The sequence below is a fragment of the Gopherus flavomarginatus genome, chromosome 2 (genome assembly GCF_025201925.1).
Source record: "Gopherus flavomarginatus isolate rGopFla2 chromosome 2, rGopFla2.mat.asm, whole genome shotgun sequence".
Taxonomy (NCBI): Eukaryota; Metazoa; Chordata; order Testudines; family Testudinidae; genus Gopherus; species Gopherus flavomarginatus.
The window spans coordinates 201,137,090-201,161,440 of NC_066618.1; the positions used below are offsets into that span (position 1 = coordinate 201,137,090).

The 24,351-nt window shown below is 43.0% G+C and overlaps 2 protein-coding genes across 3 annotated transcripts in view; one reads left to right on the forward strand and one right to left on the reverse strand.

Moving 5' to 3' along the window:
• The window catches only part of DOK6 (docking protein 6), a 439,614-nt gene that overhangs the window by 105,164 nt on the left and 310,099 nt on the right, over positions 1-24,351 (reverse strand). For both annotated transcript variants that reach the window (XM_050938848.1, XM_050938847.1), the window contains one exon: positions 6,196-6,334. In XM_050938848.1, the coding sequence (XP_050794805.1) occupies positions 6,196-6,334 (139 nt within the window). The remainder of the gene's footprint in view (positions 1-6,195; positions 6,335-24,351) is intronic.
• LOC127044256 (zinc finger protein with KRAB and SCAN domains 2-like) overlaps positions 22,696-24,351 on the forward strand; it is a 618,075-nt gene continuing 616,419 nt past the window's right edge. The window contains exon 1 of the mRNA XM_050938864.1: positions 22,696-23,079. Within this exon, the coding sequence (XP_050794821.1) occupies positions 22,918-23,079 (162 nt within the window). The 5' untranslated portion in view covers positions 22,696-22,917. The remainder of the gene's footprint in view (positions 23,080-24,351) is intronic.

Sequence of the window (24,351 nt, forward strand, 5' to 3'; positions counted from 1 at the left end):
AGATTCTCATATAGATGAGACCTCCAGTAAGTGCTTCAGTAAAATCAGGTAACACTGGACTTACTATGTATTTGTATACATCAACAAATTTTCAGGCCTCCGTTATAAACCATAAAGCAGTAAAACAGTTCACAAGCCTATTTTGCCCCCTTTGGAGGTCACCATAAAGTTTACATACCAGAGACACAAGCAGAAAATAGACTGAGTGGATATTTCTCAGTCTGCTCTAAGAATTTAATGTTATGCACTATATGGTCAGAAGCACCATAACTGATGTTTTTAAAACAGTTACCTAATGGCAGAGCCAAAACAATTTCAGTAAGCAGTAAAGCTGCTGAGGAACAGGTGGGAAGTCCTGAAAGTCACATTAATAAATAAGTAAATAAAGCAAACTGTAGTCACTCTCTGTATTCTGAATGAAACTCCCTGCAAACAGTAGACCTACAAGGTTCAATTCCTCCTGCATCCAAGCTCCATTTTGCATTGGGAGGTGGCCAATAAGCAGCCAGTTAAGACTCCTTGATTCCACGCCCCCCAGAGGAGGCTGCACACCACAGTCTGGGGACCATTGGTATAGCCACAGACCTTAACCATTTACTACAGAGCCTTGAACTGGAACACAGAATAAAGGATGAGCCTGGGTGTTGCTACCAACTACCACAGAGTGGTACTGCTTGGAGCAGCAAACTAGAAGACTGCCTGAGTCACTGCAGGAGTCACAGGGTCAGGGAGGCAGGCATGAGGACTGCCTAATGTTGTTTGAGCATTCCCAAAGGGGAATCACAATGTGATCTGGTGAGAGGCCTGAGTCATGATGCAGCTGTGCTGTGACTCTGTGAGCAGGAGGAGAGCTGCAGATGGTAGAAAGAAGAAAGGGGGTGCTGAACTGGGCTGAGCTAATCTCCAGGACTGCCCGAAGAGGGTGCCTCCCAGCAGTGAGTAGAGAGCCCTATGACACCATCTCTAATAGACTCATAGACTCATAGACTCATAGGTCAGAAGGGACCAATATGATCATCTAGTCTGACCTCCTGCACAAGGCAGGCCACAGAACCCCACCCATCCAATTTTATAACAACCCCTAACCCAGGACCGAGTTATTGAAATCCTCAAAATTGGTTTAAGGACCTCAAGCTGCAGAGAATCCACCAGCAAGCGACCCGTGCCCCACGCTGCAGGGGAAGGCGAAAAACCTCCAGGGCCCCTGCCAATCCGCCCTGGAGGAAAATTCCTTCCCGACCCCAAATATGGCGATCAGCTAAACCCTGAGCATGTGGGCAAGACTCACCAGCCAGCACCCAAGAAGGAATTCTCTGCAGTAACTCAGTTCCCATCCCATCCAACATCTCCCCGCAGACCATTGAGCAGACCTATCTGGTGGTAATCCAAGATCAATTGCCCAAATTAACAATCCTATCATAACATCCCCTCCATATACTTATCAAGCTTGGTCTTAAAACCAGAAAAGTCTTTTGCCCCTACTACTTCCCTCGGAAGGCTGTTCCAGAACTTCACTCCCCTAATGGTTAGAAACCTTCGTCTAATTTCAAGTCTAAACTTCCTAATATCCAGTTTATACCCATTCGTCCTCGTGCCTACATTAGTACTAAACTTAAATAATTCTTCTCCCTCCCTAACGTTAACCCCCCTAATATATTTATTTTAGAGCAAGCATATTCCCCCGCAGCCTTCTTTTGGCCAGGCTAAACAAGCCAAGCTCTTTGAGTCTCCTTTCATAAGGCAGTTTTTCCATTCCTCGGATCATCCTTGTAGCCCGTCTCTGAACCTGTTCCAGTTTGAATTCATCCTTCTTGAACATGGGACACCAGAACTGCACACAGTATTCCAGATGGGGTCTCACCAACGCCTTATATAACGGTACTAACACTTCCTTATCCTTGCAGGAAATACCCCGCCTGATGCATCCCAAAATCGCATTTGCTTTTTAACAGCCGTATCACATTGGCGACTCATAGTCATCCTGCTATCAACCAGTACCCCAAGGTCCTTCTCCTCCTCCGTCGCTTCCAACTGATGCGCCCCCAACGTATATCCAAAATTCTTACTATTAATTCCTAAGTGCATGACCTTGCACTTTTCACTATTGTATTTCATCTTATTTCTATTACTCCAGTTTACAAGGTGGTTCAGATCTTCCTGAATAGTATCCCTGTCCTTCTCCGTGTTAGCAATACCCCCCAGCTTTGTGTCATCCGCAAACTTTATTAGCACATTCCCGCTCTTTGTGCCAAGGTCAGTAATAAAAAGGTTAAATAAGATCGGTCCCAAAACCGATCCTTGAGGGACTCCACTAGTGACCTCCTTCCAGCCTGACGGTTCACCTTTCAATACGACCCACTGGAGTCTCCCCTTTAACCAGTTCCTTATCCACCTTATAACTTTCATATTCATCCCCATCTTTTCCAATTTAACTAACAGTTCCCCATGCGGGACCATGTCGAACACCTTACTGAAATCTAGGTAAATTATATCTACCGCATTTCCTTTATCTAAGTAATCCGTCACCTTCTCAAAGAAGGAGATCAGATTGGTTTGACACGATCTACCTTTAGTAAATCCGTGTTGCAATTCGTCCCAATTACCATTGACCTCTATGTCCTTAACTACTTTCTCCCTTAAAATTTTTTCCAAGACCTTACATACTACAGACGTCAAGCTAACAGGCCTATAATTACCCGGATCACTTTTATTCCCTTTCTTAAAAATAGGAACTACATTAGCAATCCTCCAGTCATACGGCACAACCCCCGAGTTTATCGATTGCTTAAAAATTCTCGCTAACGGGCTCGCAATTTCACGCGCCAGTTCCTTTAATATCCTCGGATGGAGATTGTCCGGGCCCTCCGACTTCATCCCATTGAGCTGTTCAAGCATGGCCTCTACCTCAGTTGCGGTAATATCCACTTCCATATCCACATTCCCGTTTATCATCCCTCCATCATCGCTAGATTCCTCACTAGTCTTGTTAAAAACTGAGGCAAAGTACTTGTTTAGATGTTGGGCCATGCCTAGGTTATCCTTAACCTCCATTCCATCCTCAGTGTATAGCGGCCCCACTTCTTCTTTCTTTGTTTTCTTCTTATTTATGTGGCTGTAGAACCTTTTACTATTGGTTTTGATTCCCTTTGTAAGGTCCAGTTCAATGCGGCTTTTAGCCTTCCTCACTTTATCCCTACATGTTCTGACCTCACCAAGGTAGCTTTCCTTACTGATCCTGCCTTTCCTCCACTCCCTGTAAGCTTTCTGCTTTTGTCTAATGCCCTCTCTGAGTTGCTTGCTCATCCAGTTTGGCCTACAACTCCTGCCCATGGTTTTTTTCCCCTTTCTTGGGATGCAGGCTTCCGACAGTCTCCGCAGCTGCGACTTAAAGTAATTCCAGGCCTCCTCCGCATTTAAATCCACTAATTCCTCCGTCCAATCCACTTCCCTAACTAATTTCCTTAACTCTTTAAAATTAGCCCTCAAGAAGTCGAAAACCCTAATCCCGGATCTACATTTGTTTATCCTTCCATCTAGTTTGAACTGAATCAGCTCATGATCACTCGAACCAAGGTTGTCCCCTACCACCATTTCTTCTACGAGGTCCTCACTGCTCACCAACACCAAATCTAAAATGGCATCCCCTCTCGTAGGTACTTCAACTACTTGATGAAGAAATCCATCCGCTATCACATCCAGAAAAATCTGACCCCTATTATTCTTGCAAGCACTCGTCCTCCAGTCTATATCCGGGAAGTTGAAGTCCCCTATAATCACACATTTCCCCTTTGTGTTTACTTCATTAAGGACATTAAAGAGGTCTCTATCCATATCCCAATCAGATCCCGGTGGTCTATAGCACACCCCAAGCACTATCTCAGGGGAAGCTCTAGTTGCTTTTTTACCCAGTGTGATTTTTGCCCAGACAGACTCTGTCTTATCCATTCCATCGCTTCTTATTTCGCTACAGTTAATTTCATCATTGATGTACAAGGCTACTCCACCACCTTTGCCTTTCTTCCTGTCTTTTCTAAACAGCACATAGCCTTCAATACCCGTGCTCCAGTCATGAGTACTATTCCACCAGGTTTCGGTTATCCCTATAATATCCGGTTTCACTTCCTGCACCAGTAACTCCAGTTCCTCCATCTTGTTACCTAGGCTCCTCGCATTAGTGTACAGACCTTTTAATTTTCGGCATTTGGCGTCAGTGACATTCTTTCCCCCATCGTGCAGAGACCTTCTATCACCAGCATCACCCGTTACTCTGGTTTCTACTCCACTATTCCTCCTTGGATCAAATCTTGGGACCGCAAGGGTATCCTCTCTCACTTTGTTTACTTCCCTCTCCAGGTCATATTCCGGCGTGGAGATCTCCCGAACATCTCCCAACCATCTCCCCCAACTTCCTAGTTTAAAGCTCTCTTGATGAGGTCGGCGAGCCTCCATCCTAGAAGTCTATTTCCCTCCTTGCTTAGATGAAGTCCATCCTGAGCGAACAGTCGTCTATCCGTAAACGCTTCCCAGTGACCGTACATCCCAAAGCCCTCCTTACAACACCACTCCCTGAGCCATCTGTTGATCGCCATAATCTTGTCACTCCTTCGTCGCCCCGCTCTAGGAACCGGCAGAATCCCACTGAAGATCACTACTCAATCACTTTTGTAAAAAAGCTGCTTTATTATGTACCCAATTAGGGTTGCCACCCATCCGGGTTTTACTCAGATAGTCTGGTTTTTGACTTCTGTGTCCAGATGCCATTAGGTAGAGGTCCCCAAATTGTGGAGCAGAGGGGTGTGATGAGACTGTTGGGGGGGCACAGAGGGTTTAGGTGAGCATCCATGGGGGCAGGGTGATAGCGCCACCCCTACCCCAGTTCTGCTCCCGCCCCAGCCTTGGCACCAGCTCCCAGCCTGTGACTGGCCTCATCCCCAGCCTCAGCATGGCTCCACACCTGGATGGGGGCCCGGCTTCCCGCCACCACCACAACCCAGCTGTGGCTCTGCTCTGGCCCAGGACTGAGGCTGTGGGCAGGGTAGGGCCGGGAGTGGAGCTGCACCAGGATGTGGGCCTGAATGTCGACCCCCACTGTGGTCTGGCTGTGGCTCCACCCCAACTGCGGATCAGTCCATAGACCCTGTCTCCTTACCCCTGTGTGTATGCCCCTGCCCAGCCATGCCTGGCTCTGGGGGTGGGGCAGGGCCTGGTTTTCACCCCGAAAGTCCAGTCGAAAAGGGATCCTGGCAGTGTCTGATCTGATGTACTGACCGGACATCAAAAACCTCGTTAAAGCGGGGTGGTGGGGAGGTGCCAGGTCATTAACCCACACTAGCTCCTGCACAGCTGGGGCCGTCTCCTATCTGCAGGCAGGCTCCTTGTCTGACTGCAGCAGCTCCCATCCCAGTTCCAGAGCAGAGGGAGTCCAGCTGGGTAGGAGGAGGGAGGTGGAGATGATCCAGCAAGCAATGGAGGGAGGAGGGAAGAGGCAGAACAGGGATCCTGAATGGTCCAATTACCACAATTAAAAAGGTGGTAATACTATAACCAATAGAACTAAGATATTCTGTAGAGCAGTAAGTGTTTGGGGCAACTGGAACATCAATAAATACAGTTCCATTCACTCTATTGCCCTTTTCAGCTTGGACCTTCTGCTTGTCTCCAACTTCATTTTAATCTTGATTTTGAACTCTCTTCTTCCCACCTTTCCTATGCCAGTAAATCTTCCTGTCTCCAGTTCTACAATATTTTTTATTCAGATTCCTGCCTTAAATCCTTAGCCATCACTTCTCACTGTGAGTGTTGCAATTCCCTTCTCTATGGCTTCCCCAGAGTCTGTTCTCCATATTCCAGTGTGTGCAGTGCGCTGCTGCATGCTTTGCCACACATACAAAGAAGCAAGTAGGACTATGTAACCATCATTCCAAAATTCCAGGATGTAGTTGAAAATTACCTTCTGTTGTTTTTTTTCATACACTCATTGAATTTGCTCCATCCAGCTTGATGGATTATTTCTTTATTTTGTATATTATCATCATTAAAAAAAAAATCAAAGTTGTTGGGAGCGGTTGGTTTTGTTTTGTTTTGTTTTAAAAACCACACCATTTTGGCATAACTAGATGGAGCTGTACTCTGCAATCATCATAACCCTTCACTTCACCGATGGAATTTTTTAAAATACTGGAGGAAAGATCTTACCCGTGCCTTTTGCTCCATCTCCATCATTAGTCTTTCATGTTGCTCAGCTATCGCCAGTGTTGCAGAATGGACTTTCTGATAGATCATCTCTCCTTCCCTTGTCTGAAAGGTGAACAGTCCTTCACCTGTGTCACACATCCTGGGATAAGATTTAGGGAGTGGGAAAAATGAAAAAAAAAGTGAGTACTTGTTTTATAACAGTTAAAAATTAATGCGCTGACCTCTATAATTCATGTGCTCACCCTGCTGTTGGAAAGGATGTCTCAATTTTCATAGCTAAATTTGTGGCATTTTGAACCTCTGCATGATTACTTCTACCAGCAAAGAAATGTATTCTGAGAGACATGTGTGTGCAGAACTATGTGAATGTAGCCTTTAGATTCAATTTTTAGGGGGTAGCTGTATCCACACAAAAAACAAGGACTCCGGTGGCACCTTAAAGACTAACAGATTTATTTGGGCATAAGCTTTCCTGGGTAAAAAACCTCACTTCTTCAGATTCAATTTTAGTCATCCAGTCAAAATAATCTGAACTGAATGAGAGGAGTCTTTATAATAAAATAAGAAACTTTTAGTAATGCAGTCAACTATTTATGGCATTGTTTCAGATGTCTGTACTGGTGACTAGGCAATTAAATTTAATTCGCTTAACCACTTCATTAAGGCTAAATGTACAAGGTACATCGTGCCTCCATTGTGCTGATATTTTAACAGCACATTGGCACTTCAGAAATGCCATTGCGGTCTATCACTGGAAAGAGGCTGTATTGAGAGCAAGCCTTAAAGGGTTTAAGAGATAATATTCAGATTGTTGGAGTATATTTGCACTAGGCAGCTTCTACAACTAGTCTGATGATTACAGAAGCCATTCAGTATGAATACGTTCTGTATTGTGAATATTATTTGTATTATACAATTAGATTAAAATAATGCAAATCACAATATAAATAAAATAATATTTTCTTCCTTTGCGAAGGTAAGTATTGTGCTGTCTTTCTCTCAGGACTCCCACGACAATACATGGAGGAAGAAGAGAGGTAGATAAGATGAAAAACTGAGCTAGAAAGATTTTTAAATGTGAATAAACATTCAAGGGCAGGAGGTTAAAATGAATATTTGTTCAAGAGGAAGAACTATGTGAAGGAGACATTTAGGGCCCTAGTTTCCAAACGACCTGCAACTTTGCCCCTGCAATATTGCATAAGCCCCCATAAACTCTACATTTATGCACGCAAATGGCATTTGCTCAGATAATTTGAGTAGTCAGTACACTGGGTGGTTTGAGCATGCAAAAATCAGCACATACATAATTGTGTGTGCAATTTTAGAGGCTGAGTTGAAATCGGGTTGTTAATTTGGTTCAGTATTAACAATCAAGAGTTTTGGTATCATTTGAGATAGGAAAATATTTGATTTTCTTTGCCATTAGTAAACAAATGTTTTCAACTGCTCAATAATTTCTGTTAAATTTATAAGACAAAGATTTTGAAAAGTGACTAGTGATTTTGTGCGTCTCCATTTTTTGATGACCCACTTGAGATACCTTTAAGGGGCCTAATTTTTCATAAAGGGCATAGCACCCACCTTCTGAATCTTTCCAAGTGTTTCATGTCTAGCAATGAAAAATCAAGGCATCCAAAATAACTAGTCACTTTCCAAAATCTTGGCCTTTTAAAAATTCCTATAGTTTTATTGATTTTTCTTATAAAAATCTTAAAAGTTGCTTTTACATTAATAAAAACAATTCTAATTCTACATAATGAGCTTATTTACCCTGCTTTAATAAACATCCATGAATAAATCCTCCTTCCAGACTAGGCATATTCATTAAAGCTGGTCAAAAATTTTCAAAATTTCAAGGAATTTTGTGTCAAAATTTGACAAAAAAGGATAAAAATTATATGAAAGTTGCACTTTTTTGACTAACTTTAATGTAACTTTCATACTTTTTTATCCTTTTTTGTCAAAAATTTGACACAAAATTCCTTGAAATTTTGAATTTTGAAAATTTCTGACCAACTTTAATATTAATAACACCTCCTGCAGTCCTTAATCTTATTTCTGTACTGGATTATTGTATTAAATTTCATGAAGAGGCTTAAACTGATCAACTGGGCCCTTTGATGACATCGAGACTGATCTTTACATAAAACATCAGGTGAGCATCAGTTCAGCAGTTTTTCCTGGAAGTGCTCAAGAACAGTTAAGATCAATCTCCAAAAATTGTTTCAAGGGATGTGCAGGGGAGGAATCATGGAGGACAGATTTTTGGTGCAAATATTTGCTAACAGTCAATAGAGATGTGCAGTTGAAAAGAAAAAAAAAAAAGAGTCACACTCTTTAGAAAGTCCAAACTCACTATAATATACTATATTTATCACCACACTTCCAAAACAAAAACCAGCTAACCAAAAAGATTCGATCAGTTTATACAAGGAGCAGTAGAGGGTTACTAGCAAGGTTGGCATTAATTCAATCAGCCAATTTGAAGGTAAAAATAAAAAAAAATTGTATTAAATTCTACTGAAGACTAAGATCTTTCTGTAAACTTTGAAAATATTTTTATGTATTTAGCCATAAGTCTCCAGGGAGCTTCTGGTACAAATGAAATGTCTCAAGAGATTTGAGACATTAACGCAACAACATTTTGGTTCCCTTAGGGCATCAAATAGCTGGCATTCAGCTCCTGTGTAAAGAGATCTTAATAAAATCCAAACAGCGTGAAATGGAAAGTCTGGAAAATATGATGAGTTTCACAAACTGAAATAAAACACTATCTCTTTGTTGGTTTCACAGGAGGAAAAAAAAATCAACAGGGATCACAATAAGAAAATAGTGAACAGGGTTTGATTAAGATTCAAGAGCTAAGCTGCTTATTTTAACAAACAAAGCATAATCACTAGCCAGAGCTGATACAATCAAAATCTACTATCAAACTAAAAAACAAGAAACAATGAAGCTGGTCCATGCGGTGGTATGGCAGCTCTCCATGCTGGTGAAGTCTAGTGTGGAGGTTGCATCTTCAGTTGGAACCAGAAAGTGTAGTGTATTATATTATGCCAGCATGAGGAAAGCTATTTATGGCAGCCTTCCAATAAATGTACTATTATTTCCCTAGCTAACGATTCACTATACATGCAACTGCTCAAAAGGGGGCAAAGGAGAATAATAGGCCTCATCCTCTAAGGTGCTGTGCGGGCTTAACTCCCTTTGAAGTCAATGGGATTTGAAGGCAATCAGCACTAGAGCAGGTCCAAATTTTTTTGGCAAAAAACTTTTTCTGTTGAAAATTTCCATTGTGTTCGAACCAAAACAAACGAGGCAATGTAGGGATTTGAACCCTGGTCTCCTACATGCTAGATGATCACCCTAACCATTGGGTTATTGGCTACAGGTACACTCATTTTTTCACAAAAAAGTTTGAAAGGTCTTGGTTTTGTTCCACATCAGAACAAAGACAAATTTCAAATATTTTTGCAAAATGGAACTGTTTTCCAGCCAGCCCTACTCAACACCGTGCAGGGCTGACCCTTATAAAAGGAAAATGGTCTCTGGAAAGACTCGATGGGACAAAGCTTCCGTGCTTCCACGTGGGCTTAGCACAGACAATTACTCTCTAAAGGAGGTGAATCCATGCCATGGATAGTACAGAGCAGAGTCTTTTTGTTCAGCGGTCTGGAATATTATGATACAGAAAGGTAACCCTAATTATTCATAATGTTTCCCTCAGACGACAAGTGGTTAGACTAGAAATAAAAGTCCAAGAACAATGAAATGTATATTGGCACACTGTGGGCTAGATTCACCCCAGCTGGCACAGGGGGATGCAAATTTAACCAGAGAAACCAGCTATAGCCTCAGGTGTGGGATGGACTCTTAGGGGTGGAGGTGGGGGTTAAGGAGGGAGGACATGTATTTTTACCACTGTTGGTCTACCCCAGGAACTATGCTGGGAAAGGGCAGCTTTACTTTCTTCCAGGAGCTCCATAGTAACCTTGCCAGCAGAGACTGCCAAGCATACATAGAATCAGCACATCTCTAACTGCTTTGCTTATTGTCTGGCTATGCCGAAAGAAGGACAGGAGACATTTGACATGGGTTTAATCAGGCTGCAACTTTATTATTAAATGTCTCGGATTAACTGGCAGATAAGTGTACTGTGCAGGTATCACAAACAGATAGTTAAGGGTTAATGTCTCTTTTACCTGTAAAGGGTTAACAAACAGGGAACCAAACACATGACCAGGGGACCAATCAGGAGACAAGATACTTTCAAATCTCAGTGGAGGGAAGCCTTTGTTTGTGTTTTTGGGGTTTTGCTTTGTTCTCTCTGGGTCCTGGAAGGGACTAGACGGGCAACCAGTTTTCTTGCCAATCTCCCTGCTACAGTCTTTTATAGTGAGTAATTTAGTAAGATAGGCGGTTATAGTCTTTTGATTGTTTCTGTATTTGCAAATGTGTAGTTTGCTGGAAGTATTTTAAATTGTATTTTGCTGGGGGGGGGGGGGGCTTTTTCTCCAGTCTCTAGAAGCTGACAGACCCTGTAATATTCCATCTTGAATTTACAGTGATTTTCTTTATTCTTTTTTTCTTTTATTAAAAGTTTTGCTTTTAAGACCTGTCTGATTTTTCCCCTTGTTGAGACTCAAGGGAATTGAGTCTGTACTTAACAGGGAAGGAGAAGGGAGACGAAGGGTGGAATCCCTTTGTTTTAGATTCACGGAGCTTGAATCTGTCTCTCTGTCCAGGAGACCTAATTTCTCTGTGTTGTGATTCAAGAAGTTTGAATCACAGTAATCTTCCAGGGTAACCCAGGGAGGGGAAGGCTGACAAAGGCAACAGTGAGGAAAGGGGTTTACTTTCCTTGTGTTAAGATCCAGGGGGTCTGGGTCTTGAGGGTCCCCAGGGAAGGTTATGGGGGGACCAGAGTGTATCAGGCACTCGAATTCCTGATTGGTGGCAGCTTATCAGATCTAAGCAGGTAATTAAGCTTAGGGGAATTCATACTAGTACCCATATTTTGGAGGCTAAGGTTCAGAATTGGGAATTATATTATGACAGCAGGTAACCTCATGTTTATGCTGTAATTACCCAGGAGGCTTTTACCAGCTCCCCCTTTTTTCGCCTCCAGCAAATCCATTGCTGGGACTTTACCACCACCCCCCCCCACCGCGCAAGAAGGTTAAGGTGAGCTATAAGAATGGGGGGTTGTCTCCTTGCATACCAATCATAGAAGTCCCCAACCAACCCCCTGTTTGTTCCTTTAATGAACACCTCTTTTTATGTCATTTTCCAAGCCATTTATCCGGTCACTGTATACCTTTCCTGTGGAGTATCTGCACTGGACATCTGCCCTACATTTAAAGAATGAGTTGCGACATATGGTCTACTGCCCACCATGCATGAACAGAGCCCACCTGAACCTGCTGTGGGGAAGGTGAAGAAAATCTCAACTGCACCCAAGCCAATATGGTGGTAAGGGCAAAATTCCTTCCCAGCCCGCCTTAAACAAGGGAAGGCTAGCATAATGCCCACAGTAGGTGTTGACCAAAACTGGTATTTTACCATCTAAAAGGGGAGGGAAGGTGGGTCCTGCATCTGTCCTGGTCCATGTAAAACGGGAGGCTTCAGGCGCAGATCCACCTCTTTTAAACCCGGCATTCCTAAGTGATGAGTCAACGACAACGCTAGGGTGACCAGAGGTCCTGATTTTATAAGGACAATCCCGATATTTGGGGCTTTTTCTTATATAGGTGCCTATTACCCCCCACACTGTTCCGATTTTTCACACTTGCTATCTGGTCACCCTAGACCACACTGACTCTTTTTGCAGCAGTTTTCACTCCCCTCGCTCTTTCCCACCAGCCATAAAGCACTGTTCCCTTTATTTAGCCAGCCAGCCAAATACCCTACTCTCACCCCCTGCTAAAAGGTGCACAGCGGTCACACACACACACACACCAGCTAGCACTGACCAGGATACAATGCCCTGCACAGCCCTTTTTATCCCCCAGTATTCTGTCTTCCACTTCTCTGTTGCACTGGTCCACTACAGCTTTGTCACTTTTCAGATTGCAAGGCCTTTACAACGAGACTTCCTCCTCCTCACCACAAGCTGTGCACCTTGGCTTACACTGGCAGAAGACAGCACAATTGGCGGTGAATTGAGCGCTATGTTACAATTTGGGAAAAAGCAAAGATTCTTGTACATTCAGAGGTCCTGGATTACAGAGAAATCTGTTTGCTGATTTCTTGCTTATTCAAAAACATAAGAAATAACCCAAAGAGAAAGAAGATAAACTGATCTGATGAATGCTGTTTAACTGTGATCAGGGGAAAATTTGGAGGTCTGACGATAAGTCTCATTTTGCCAACTAGTTTCTCTCTACACCTAAAGTGAATGTTTACACACTTTCCTGTGTTAAGACAGAGCAGGAACTCCAAACCAGACAATCACATTCTTATGTCCTAAAACCCCAATGGTATTCTGTACATTATTCTGTATTATTATTATACAAGGTGATGAAATTCTTCAGAGTACATCTTTTGTGCACTGCAGCTCTAGGTAATTAACAGTTTTGCGCAACTAACAGTTGAACCTTTATTTTGTCATTTAGCTACACTGGCATTTTGTTCCTTTGCAGAGTTGTGTCAGGAGACAAAGAATCACTATTATGAAACACATTATGGTGGGTATGAGCATAGCTTTTATGTGCATGCACAGAAGAAATATACAAAGAGAAAGAGGGGAAGAGAATAAAAATGTTCATACTATGTCAAATGAATGGTCCATCTAGCCTAGTACCCTGTCTTCTGACAGCAGCCAATGCAAGATGCTTTAAAGGGAATGAACAAAACAGAACAATTATTGAGTCAGGCCATCCCAGCATCTGGCAGTAAGGATTAGAGGTTAAAGCCAGAAGTGGACAAAAAAATTCAAATGAAAAAAATTTTCATTGGAAAAATAGCTTTTCAAAAAAGATTTTAATGCCAGAAGAGACCATCATGATCATCTAGTCTGACGTCCTGCACATTGCAGGTCACAGAACCTCATGCACCCGCTCCTCTGGCTGAGTTACTGAAGTCCTCAAATCATGATTTAAAGACTTCAAGTTACAGAGAATCCACCATTTACGCTAGTTTAAACATTCAAATGACCCATGCCCCATGCTGCACAGGAAGACACTTTTTACCCATAATTGCTGATACTATCAACATTTTTCATTTCCTGCAAAAAGTTTATCATTTTTTGTTTAAATTTGGTACAGTAGAACCTAAGAGTTACAAACACCAGAGTTACAAACTGACCAGTCAACTGCACACGTCATTTGGAACCAGAAGTACGCAATCAGGCAGCAGCAGAGATCGGGGGCGAGGGGAATACAGTACAGGACTGTGTTAAATGTAAACTAATTAAAAAAAAAAAAAAAAGGAAAGCAGCATTTTCTCCTGCATATTAAAGTGTCAAAGCTGTATTAAGTCAATGTTCAGTTGTAAACTTTTGAAAGAACCATAACATTTTGTTCGAAGTTATGAACATTTCAGAGATAAGAACAACCTCAATTCCCATGGTGTTCTTAACTCTGAGGTTCTATTGTATATAAAATATGTTGATAACCATTTTGATTTAAAAAAATCAAATATTTTGGATAAATGGTCAATTTCAAAATCCAACGATACTAAAATAACTTAAAAAACATTGTCATTTTCATGATTTTTGAACTGTTGATTGGCTTTAGTTATGCACAGAACTAAGATTGGGCTACTTTCCTGCCTCTGCCACAGATTTGCTCTCCTACCTTAAATAAGTCATGCTGGCCTTAATTATCACAACTGTTTTCTGACTTTGGGTGTCTCAATTTATTTATTGGAAAGGAGAGGAGGGGTAAAGTGCAAGTTATTTGTATTATTACAGAATGGTTCAGATGGATGAATAGACAAACGTTGACTGGAAGACTTGTGGTATGATCTGATGCAACATACAATATAAAGTTATTTATAAAATATGAAGCTATGTATGAGGACATCAGATTTGTTTATACTTTATTCTGTAGAGAATAATCAATATCAGTTTGCAGATTTTTAATTTATCATATTACAGTATGAGTAAGACAGGAGCTACAGGAAATACCTGAGTTATTAGCATGAAGTTCTGTTCATTGACTGTTAGATTAATTGTTGACAAACTGTGGCACAGTGAACACCATTTTAAAGCTAATTTTCCAGAACAGTAGCAAATGTTTCTATTAGTCAAGTAAATGAACAACAAAATATTCATCTGCTTTCATATTTGATATGTGCAGCCATACGCCATACTAATCTGGGGATTCAATATGCAGTATTGTATTTGCAGATGCCCACTATTATCTACAGAATACTTAACTTCAGGGGTGAAAGTGGGCTGGTACGGGCCAGTACGGCATACCAGTAAGAAGCTGGTACTGGCCCGTACGCAGCCCACGTTGCTGCTGCTTTAACATTGCTTCCCCTTTTGCCGAAGGGGGAGGCATTTAACGTCATTGCCCCTTTGGCCCCCCCAGCCACCGATGGGGGGGCAAAAGGGGCAACTGCCCCAGGGCCAGTGATTTAAAAGGGCCTGAGGACCCAAGCCCTGGACTCTTTTTAATTGCCGCTGGAGCCCTGGGTAGTCAGGGACAGGCAGTGTGGATGGGATGGCTGGGGGAGACTGACCCCCTCAATTCCCTCCCCCTTTCACTCAAGGCCGGCCCCCGTACTGGTAAGAATTTAGTATTACTTTCACCTCTGCCTGAATTTACCACTTTGGGCCTAATTCAAAACCCATTGAAGTCAGTGGGAAGATTCCCACTGGTTTCAGATCAGATCCTTCAGAAGGAAGGGGAAATTAACATTCCACAAAATAGAAACCCTGGAAGGCATTTCATCTTGAAATGTTGTCACAGCATTAGCTCACCAATTAGCCTTAACTGTAGAGTCGCTACTCGAAGTTCTGGTTGCATGGATAAGAAAGATATCTAAGATGACAGTACAGAGTAGACTGGAAGTAGATCAATTATGAAAATTACCCTGACTTACTCATATGTTGCAAATACTTGCTTTAGTCTGAACCTGTTTGTACTATTTCTAAAAATTAACTTTTTCTACAGATGCAAACATCAAACCCTCAAGCCAGACACTCTAGGACTACTTTTGAGAAAGCTAATGATAACATAAATAATGCATGGACTTGATTGCTACCATTTACCAATGGCACTTCTCTCACAAAGAGAGTTTGATTCTTTCAAGTCATGGTTGCGATGTTTTTTGTAAAGTTTAATGGACACAACACAATATTCAGTCATTGGACTTAAAAAACCAAGAGTTTGACTTTCCCTCATGTTTTTAAACATATCTATATATAAGATCCTAATAAGAATGGCACAAAACAAAAGCAAGCAAAGCAGATTACAGATATTACTATTTATTTGGTTATCTAAACATGTATTTAATTAAAAGATTTACCCTTTTATTAGGTTAAGGAGCACAGTACATTTTCAGAGAGTGGTGCAGATTGCTGAAATACTGCCACTGATTTTAATAGGAGTTGTCCATCCAAAACTTTTTAGAATGTTTGAAGACTTAGGGGCAAGGGAGCTGATTTTCAGAAGTGCAGAACACCCAAAAAATTAAATGAAAATAATCGGAGCTGTGGATGGTCAGTGCCTCTGAATATCAGCATGCAAGTCTTAAGTAACACTACATTAAGCAATGGAAATCAATGATAAGAATGGACTGAATTTATAGAGACTGTTGTCATTTAATATCCTATTTTAGTGGGATCAGTGGGAGGAATTTCTGTGGTGTTAAGTGTGTGTGTGTGTTGGTTAAACTTCTGAAACCTGCAGTTGCTTCACACAAGTAGAATGGGAAATGTGATGGGTAAGGAAGTGATCCAGTATCTATTTAAGTTAATGGTAAATCTCCTGTTGATTACAGTGGTCCATAATCAGGCATTAAATGAGTAAAGAAAAGTGTATAATATTGAATAGCCAAATGAGTTAAACAAACATGTAGGCAATTATAACAGTGCAGGACTAGGACTATCTAGAGCAGGGAGGGGCAACCTGTGGCCTATCAGGCTGCCAGACCATTTGTTACATTTGCACGGCCGCCTGCAGATCCCAGAGAACGGCCACGGTTCACTGTTCCTGGCCAATGGGAGCTGCGGGAAGATATTACCTCACCCATCTTGTGTCTCTCAATATAGTGTGATTTTCATCTTTTCTCAGGCAAGATGTATAAGCCAAGGGTTTCAAAAGTGACTAGAGAATTTGGGTACCTCAATGTTTGAATGTTAACTTGGAATACTCTAAAAGGGTCTGATTTTCAATGTGGTGCGCCTCACTTTAAAAAAGTGAGAAGCACCATACTGAAAATCAGTCCTCTTTAAGATGTTCTAAGTTGAACACTCAACAAATGAGGCAAACAGAATCACTATTCATTTTTGAAACTTTCAGTCTGTCTTAAAATAAAGGGTGATATTTATAATTAGGTAGATTAATTCCTACATATTTCTAATTAAAAGGTATTTTGATTTTAAGATCTCCCTGAATAAGGCAGTATTAATTTAATTAAAGAAATAAAAATGCTTAGTCTGTCATTTCACTAATGTGAGGAGTGATTAAAATCATATACGTTTTTAAAAATATGTAATTAGTCAAAAATTTGCCCCTGAACAGTCTTCACTTAACCCATTTAATAAACTGAGCTGAATGAGCTAAGAACAACAAACAAAAACATTAGACTCATGGCAGGGTCTTTAGTGCCTGAGGCAAGATGATTAATTGTGATGGCAGAAAGACCTGTGAAAACTCCATTCTTGAGTCTCAATTCAGTCTGCTAAAGAAACTGATAAGAACATGAACAATTATCACACGCACATTTTACTCCTCTGATTCCATTGCTCTTGTATTTCTGCTTTCTCATTTTAGTTGCTTAGCCTGAGATTCTGTCATTTAGTAATATTAGTCAATTTGGGGCTGACTTGTGGGAAAACTCAGGCCACAGCACCACCTAAAAGTATTTTAACAGGAGGATAAATGTACTGGTAGTGAAATAGCCTCTGATGTTCTGCACTATTCTCCTCCATAAGAGAATGGGAGAGCATCAGGGGATCCATGAGCCTCTCCCTGAACTGGCTTCAATCTGCTCCCAAACACCTCCTGCACACCAAAATGCAGGAAGCCCACCTGACATTGAGCTTGATGCTACAGGAAGGCTGTGCCATTCCCAGGTCTTGTCCTCACCTTTCCTGCACAGCAGAACCACATTGATTCTACAGCCAGACTGCCCTCTGTAGCCACGGAAGAAGGAGCTAGGTTTGCCCCTTAGAGAAGGTTATAGATGTTGCAACCATTAGCCCACTTCCTATACCCGTCATTCTCCATGTGGGGATGGATAAAATAAGTGCTGTAACAGCTGACTACATCACAAGTGCAGATGACATACAGGATTAGAAGTAAATTCTATTGATAAGAGTTTGAAATGAATGTTAGTACAGGTCAGGATTAGGTGATATTAGTGGGAGGAAAAGGTAATTTAGTGCTACAGCATCTGTTTTTGCTTGCCATTTTAGGATTTAGACTGGCACCTGCTGTCTCGGTTGTGATATTTTACTGTTTAACATAGATGTAAAATTTGGTGGGAGATTAGCTGGGAGGTATCTGAGAATAGCAATTAGAGCAAGGTCCATTTTGAAGGGTTCAGAAAAGTCTCTTTCCCATCCACTTCTGCAGCACCTTCCTACTTCTCACCCAGGTCTATGTTCTCCACTTTCAACTACTGGTAAGCCTTCCTTTGAAGGTTTAGCATGTCTGGTATCATCTTTTACAAGGACTCATGGCTGTTTCTTTTTACATATCTCTGTGTGATTCAAAGGCATATGTGGACTCTTGGATACCACCAACAAGGCAGCCCAAGAGAGATATGGACTTTAAGCACTTAACCAGGGCAACAGCTGGACTGAGAAATGAAGTCAGCTACTGTCCTTCCTCTGTCTTGAGGGCATGAGAAGGTCAAATGTCATATACAAGGGTATGTCTTCACTACCAGCTGTATCGGCAGGTAGCAATCGATTTCTCGGGGATCGATATATCGCGTCTCATCTAGATGCGATATATCGATCCCCAAATGCGCTCCTGTCAACTCTGGAACTCCACCAACGCGAACGGTGGTAGCGGAGTCTACAGGGGGAGCCGTGGACGTCGATCCCGCGCCGTGAGGACGGTAGGTAACTCAATTTAAGATACTTCAATTTCAGCTATGCTATTCACGTAGCTGAAGTTGTGTATCTTAGATCGTTCCCAACCTCCAGTGTAGACCAGCCCAGAGTTAGAGCAGTTATTCCCAGGACAAGGGTGGTGGAAAAGAGATGGCGTCTTCCTTTAGAAATAGAACTGCTGAGGTGTGTGTGTGGGAGAGAGAAAGAGAGAGACTGTTGTGGAGTATTTAGCTATGTAATGAAGACATTTGTTTTCTGTGCATTTGTAGCTTTGACTCTCTAAAGACTGCTATCTATGGAGTCTGGCAGCCATTTTGTGTTCAATTTAGTAAGATTGTCAGAGGAGACACACAAACACTGTGCTGTCTCACGGACATTTAATGTTTATTCTTTCTTATTTTGATGTTCCGCCAATCTGAAATAAAGTAAAAAAAGAAGCTTAACTCTCTCACCAACAGAAGCTGGTCCAATAAAAGATATTACCTCTTCCACCTTGTGTCTCTATTCAGAAATAAAGGTAATTCTGACAAAGTATGTTTGTTCTTTGTGCACAAACGCAACACATGGCATACCCTCCTTGGGGACGATCTATCAAGAAAGGTGCACAGAACTCCTCTTAGAGATGACCAACACAAAGGTATACATCCTCACTGAGGGGCCACACAACATGCCCAATCCAGCCATCAACATATGCTAACTAGGCTTCCTAAAATGTTCTCTCTCTGTGAAAAATGAAAAGGCAAGATATGTACGACACTGGCAGGCAGGTACCAGCTCATGCCAATGTCCCCATATCTCAGCTGAATATTGGGGGGTTGCAGGTGCTGGGGTGGTGGCCTGTGACCCGGCTGGTGCTATGTGGGGGAGGGGCGAGCCACAGCACATGGCCTGGGACCTCTACTGGGAGGGGAAGGGTTGGCGGGGCTCGCAGTCTCCCTACCCAACTCTACGTGTCCCTGCAGCTCCTAGCAGGAGGGGTGGACAAGGGCTGCTACTCCCACATACGCTGACTCATCAGCTCCCATTGGCCAGGAACTACAGCCAATGGGAGCTTCAGGGGCATTGCCTGCAGGTCCTCTGGCCCCTCCACCTAGGAGCTGCAGGGACATACCGGTGGGAGCTGGGGTGCCCCCACCCCCAGGTAAGCACCGCCCCGTATACCAACCCCTTGCCCCAGCCCTGAGCCCCATCCCACACACCCAAACTGCTGCTGCTGGCCCAAGGGCTGCCCAGCTAGGCAGTCCCTGAGCCAGCACCAGCAGCTGAAGAAGTCATGGAGGTCATGGAAAGTCATGAAATCCATGACTTCCATGACCTCTGTGACAGACACACAGCCTTAGTTAATACTGAGAAATGGTTTAGATTCTATTGAATACCTGTAAGTTGCTGTGTGCACTAATCTTACTTGTAATATCTGTGTTCCATATTGTAATATAATATTTGAACAGGTGTAGCATAAACCCTCTGTGACTGTATGAATCACCATACAGGAGAAGGACATTTAATTAGTATGAAGAGTTGCTCTTCTACAGAAATTGTTATGCTCCTCCTGAAAGAGGAGACACATCAATACCAATGGGCTACAGTTGGATCTTACAACTGAAAACTCCCTACATCTGTATTGAAAAACCATTGACAAAAGGACTAAAGATTCTTACTGTTGTTTGGCTCTCCTCCTCGTGAAGATGAATCATGCAAGGGGACTCCTCCCATCAGCTGAGTTTTCAGCGTAGAGCACATGGCAGGAGGGGGATAAAAACCCAAACCAAGGGAAGTAAGGATCTCTATGCTGCTTGGTTTCTGGGAGAGGTAAGGTGTTTCTGGGCATAAGCAAGAGATCCTCTGCTGCTTAGTTTGGGTTAGCCCTAAAGGATGAGTAAAGCTTGCTGATTATAGGAGCCTATATTATGCTTTGAAATCTAAGACAGTAACTCATTCATGTGTCTATGCTTGATTCAACCTAGAAAGTAACACTTCAGTTTTCTTTTCCAATTTAATAAATCTTCATATAGTTTACTATAGGATTGGCTACAAGCGTTGTCTTTGGTGTGAGCCCTAAAATGCAGCTGACCTCGGGTAAGTTACTAGTCTTTTGGGATTAGAAGTAAACTGAATATTTGCAGTGATTCCTGGTGTAAGGGATCACCTATCACAGCTACATGCTGGGTGTAGCAAGACAGACCAGAGTATGAAAGGGAACTGTCTGTACCTCTGTGTTAAGAGTGTTAAAGTGCCTAAGGAGTTTGCACTTGGCAAAGCTACTTGGTAAAATCTAAGTTTAGAATTCACAATCAATTAGGGGTTTGTGCCTTGTTTTTTAACAGTCTATCCTAAGGTAGGTACGTCACCATTGAGAGCTTCACAACAGGAAATAAGCTCTTTGCGGCAGTGACTGCTTTATGTTTCAAGTGTTATGCCTATCTATGATACTGTATAAACATATAAGAGTAACAAATAATTCTGGTGCTATAAAACTGTGACAATAAGGGTAGTGACAGTTGTTGCAATGATAAGAAAAATAGATGAAGATACAAGACAATGTCGACAAGATGCAGAGTACTAAACTAGAGTAGGGAAATGTAAAAGGGATAAGGTGAGGTGGGTGAATCATTAGGAAAAGGTTACACTACATAAATGTCTTGAATCTAGAAAAGGTCAACAAATGAAGAGGTGAGAAAAATCAACAGGAGGCAAGCAGGAAATGTTGTTTAATACCAGAGTAGACTTTTGACAGTAGACAGTGGTCGGGTGAGAAAAGGTCAGTGAAAGCAAAAGAAAGGTCAGTGAAAGACTGAGAAACAATGAATAATAATGTGAAGTGCAAGGAGTTTATAAAGGGCTACATACAGAATAGGTAGAAGTTCATAATGACTCTGTCATTTAGCCAAGGAAATTGGTGGGAATCCAAATGGATAATAAGCTTGGATTCCATGTTTTGCAGTTCGCATCATAGAGTCCCATTCTGCATCTCTAACAGAGATATCATGGCAATTATAAGGTGAAAAACAATGAACCAAATTCTTTCCTTGTATAGCTCCACTTATTTCATAGTTTATCAGCCCTATAATCTAATTTCTCCATAGATCTATCAGTGTCCTCCATTTCTAGCTGTACTGTAGAATTATGAGCTGATATACAGGGCATCTGCTTGTTCGCCAGCAACAAAAACTGGTCATTTACTGCAAAGAACATTATGTACAAAATATGTTTTTTCTTGTTGTATATAGCACTTCATACGTTTTTAAATGTGCAATTCCCATTAGCTTTATTCCCTGCCTGTGTCAGGCAGTTGTAAAGTGCCTATCATCCTCGTTATTAGTATTTATTGTTTTTATAAAAGTAGCACTCTGACTTCGGCCTAAACTGGTGTCTCTAATTGTGCTAGGCACTATACAAACACGTAAGGCTTGTCTACATTACTGGTTCACTACTGGTGAAAAAACACCCCCCCGAGTGACGTAAGTTACAGTGACTTAAAGCAGTGTCTATAGTGTGCTATGTTGGCCGGAGATACTCTCTTGCCAAAATAGCTTCTACCTCTCTATGGCCTGGTCTACATGGGGGGTGGGAGGGAGAATCAATCTAAGTTACACAACTTCAGCTATATGAATAACATACTTAAACCTACTCACCACGGTGTCTTCACTGCAGTGAGTCAACTGCTGCCACTCCCCCTTTGACTCTGCCTGCACCTCTCATGGCGGTGGAGTACAGGAGTCCGTAGGAGAGCGCTCGGTGGTCGATTTATAGCATCTAGACTAGACGCAATAAATCGATCTCTATTGGATCAATTGCTGCCTGCCAAGCCGGCGGGTAGTGTAGGCATACCCTTTGAGGCAGAGTAATTATGTCGACTAGAGAGCATCTTCATAGTGCAGTGAAGACAAGCCTATAATGTGAGGCAGTGCCTGCTCCTCTGCAGGCCAAATACACAAGATACAAGGGGATGGGAAAGAAGATCATATTAATTCCATTTTACAAATAGGAAATGGAGGCCCACAGAGATCAAATGATTTTTCCAGGGTCACATAGGACATGAACCCATGTTTCCTAGTCCAGAGCCTTAGGCCTTGGCTACACTGGAGAGTTGCAGCGCTGGTGGTGGCTTTACAGCTCTGCAACTTACTCACCGTCCACACTTGCAAGGCACATACAGCGCTGTATCTCCTGGCTACAGCGCTGCATGTACTCCACCTCTGCCTGGGGAATAACGATTGCAGCGCTGGTGGTGCAGCGCTGTTCTGCCAGTATGGCCACCAAAAGCGCTGTTATTGGTCTCCAGAGGTATTCGGAGGTATCCCAGAATGCCTGCTCAGCCACTCTGCTCATCAGTTCAAACTCTACTGCCCTGGCCTCAGGTGACCCGCCCTTTAAATGCCCTGGGAATTTTAAAAATCCCCTTCCTGTTTGCTCAGCCAGGTGTGGAGTGCAATCAGTGAATCTTTCCAGGTGACCATGCCTCCACGCCCCAAACGAGCCCCAGCATGAAGCAATGGCGAGTTGCTGGACCTCATCAGTGTTGGGGGGAGGAAGCTGTGCAGTCACAACTGCACTCCAGCCGTAGGAATTACGATACCTATGGGCAGATATCAAGGGCCATACTGGAAAGGGGCCATGACCGGGACGCAGTGCAGTGCAGGATTAAAGTGAAGAAGCTGCGGAGTGCCTATTGCAAAGCCCGTGAGGGAAACCGCCGCTCTGGTGCTGCCCCCACGACCTGTTGTTTTTACAAAAAGCTGGACATGATACTTGGGGGTGACCCCACCGCCAATCCGAGGACCACGATGGACACTTCAGAGCAGGGGAAGCGGCGGTAAAGGTGGACGAGGAGGAGGGAGAGGAGGAAACCGAGAGTGAGGGTACTGGGGTGGAGGGAGACACCCCGAAGTCCCAGGAGGCATGCAGCCAGGAGCTCTTCTCAAGCCAGGAGGAAGATAGCCAGTCGCAGCAGCCAGTACTTGGTGAAGGACAAGCAGAGGAGCGGGATCCCGGTAAGCGGCTTTTATTTTCAGGATGGAAATGTTTCGGGAGAGGAGGGAGGGTTAGGGCTGCATGCATGCATGCCTAGATGTGGAATAGCCCATTGATGTGGTCTATCACGTCGCGGTAATCGGCCTCGGTAATCTCTTCAAAAGTTGCAGCCAGAGCGTGGGCAATGCGCTTGCGCAAGTTTATAGGGAGAGTCACCGTGGTCCTTGTCTCAGTCAGGCTAACGCGTCCACGCCACTGTGCCGCGAGGGTTGGGGGGACCATTGCTGCACACAGGCAAGCTGCATAGGGGCCCGGGTGGAATCCGCATTGCTGCAGAAGACCCTCCTGCTCTTCCCAGGTGACCCGCAGCAGCGAGATATCTTCCAGGATTAACTCTTGTGGAAAATGTTGGGAGAGTGTTCACTGTAGTTGCCCCCTGCAGCAATTTGCTTTCCCCAATGCACAGAAACCCCAGCACAGCCCTGAAGCAATCATTCCCCCTTTCCAGGTGACCCGCAGCAGCGAGATAGCTTCCAGGATTAACTCCTGTGGAAAATGTTGGGAAAGTGTTCACTGTAGGTGCCCCCTGCAGCAGTTTGCTTTCCCCAGTGCACAGAAACCCCTGCACAGCCCTGAAGCAATCAGTCCACCTAACTCACCATTTCGGGGCTCCTGTGGGTTATGCGCGCTCTCTTTGGTATGGGAAAGTTATGCTAAAGTGAAGACTGTAAACTCCTTCACTGTCTGGGAATAACTGTCTGAGATATAAACAATGCTGCCTCTGTTAACTGTTGCCTTTTTTTTCTTTCCACAAGCGACCTTGAGTTCTCCGCTGCCCGTGTTAACAGCAGCTCAAAGACTCCAAAACCTGCGGAAGAAGCCGCGAAAAAGCAAAGACGACCTGCTGCAAACAGTTATAGATCACTCTGCCTGAGAGAATAAAAAAC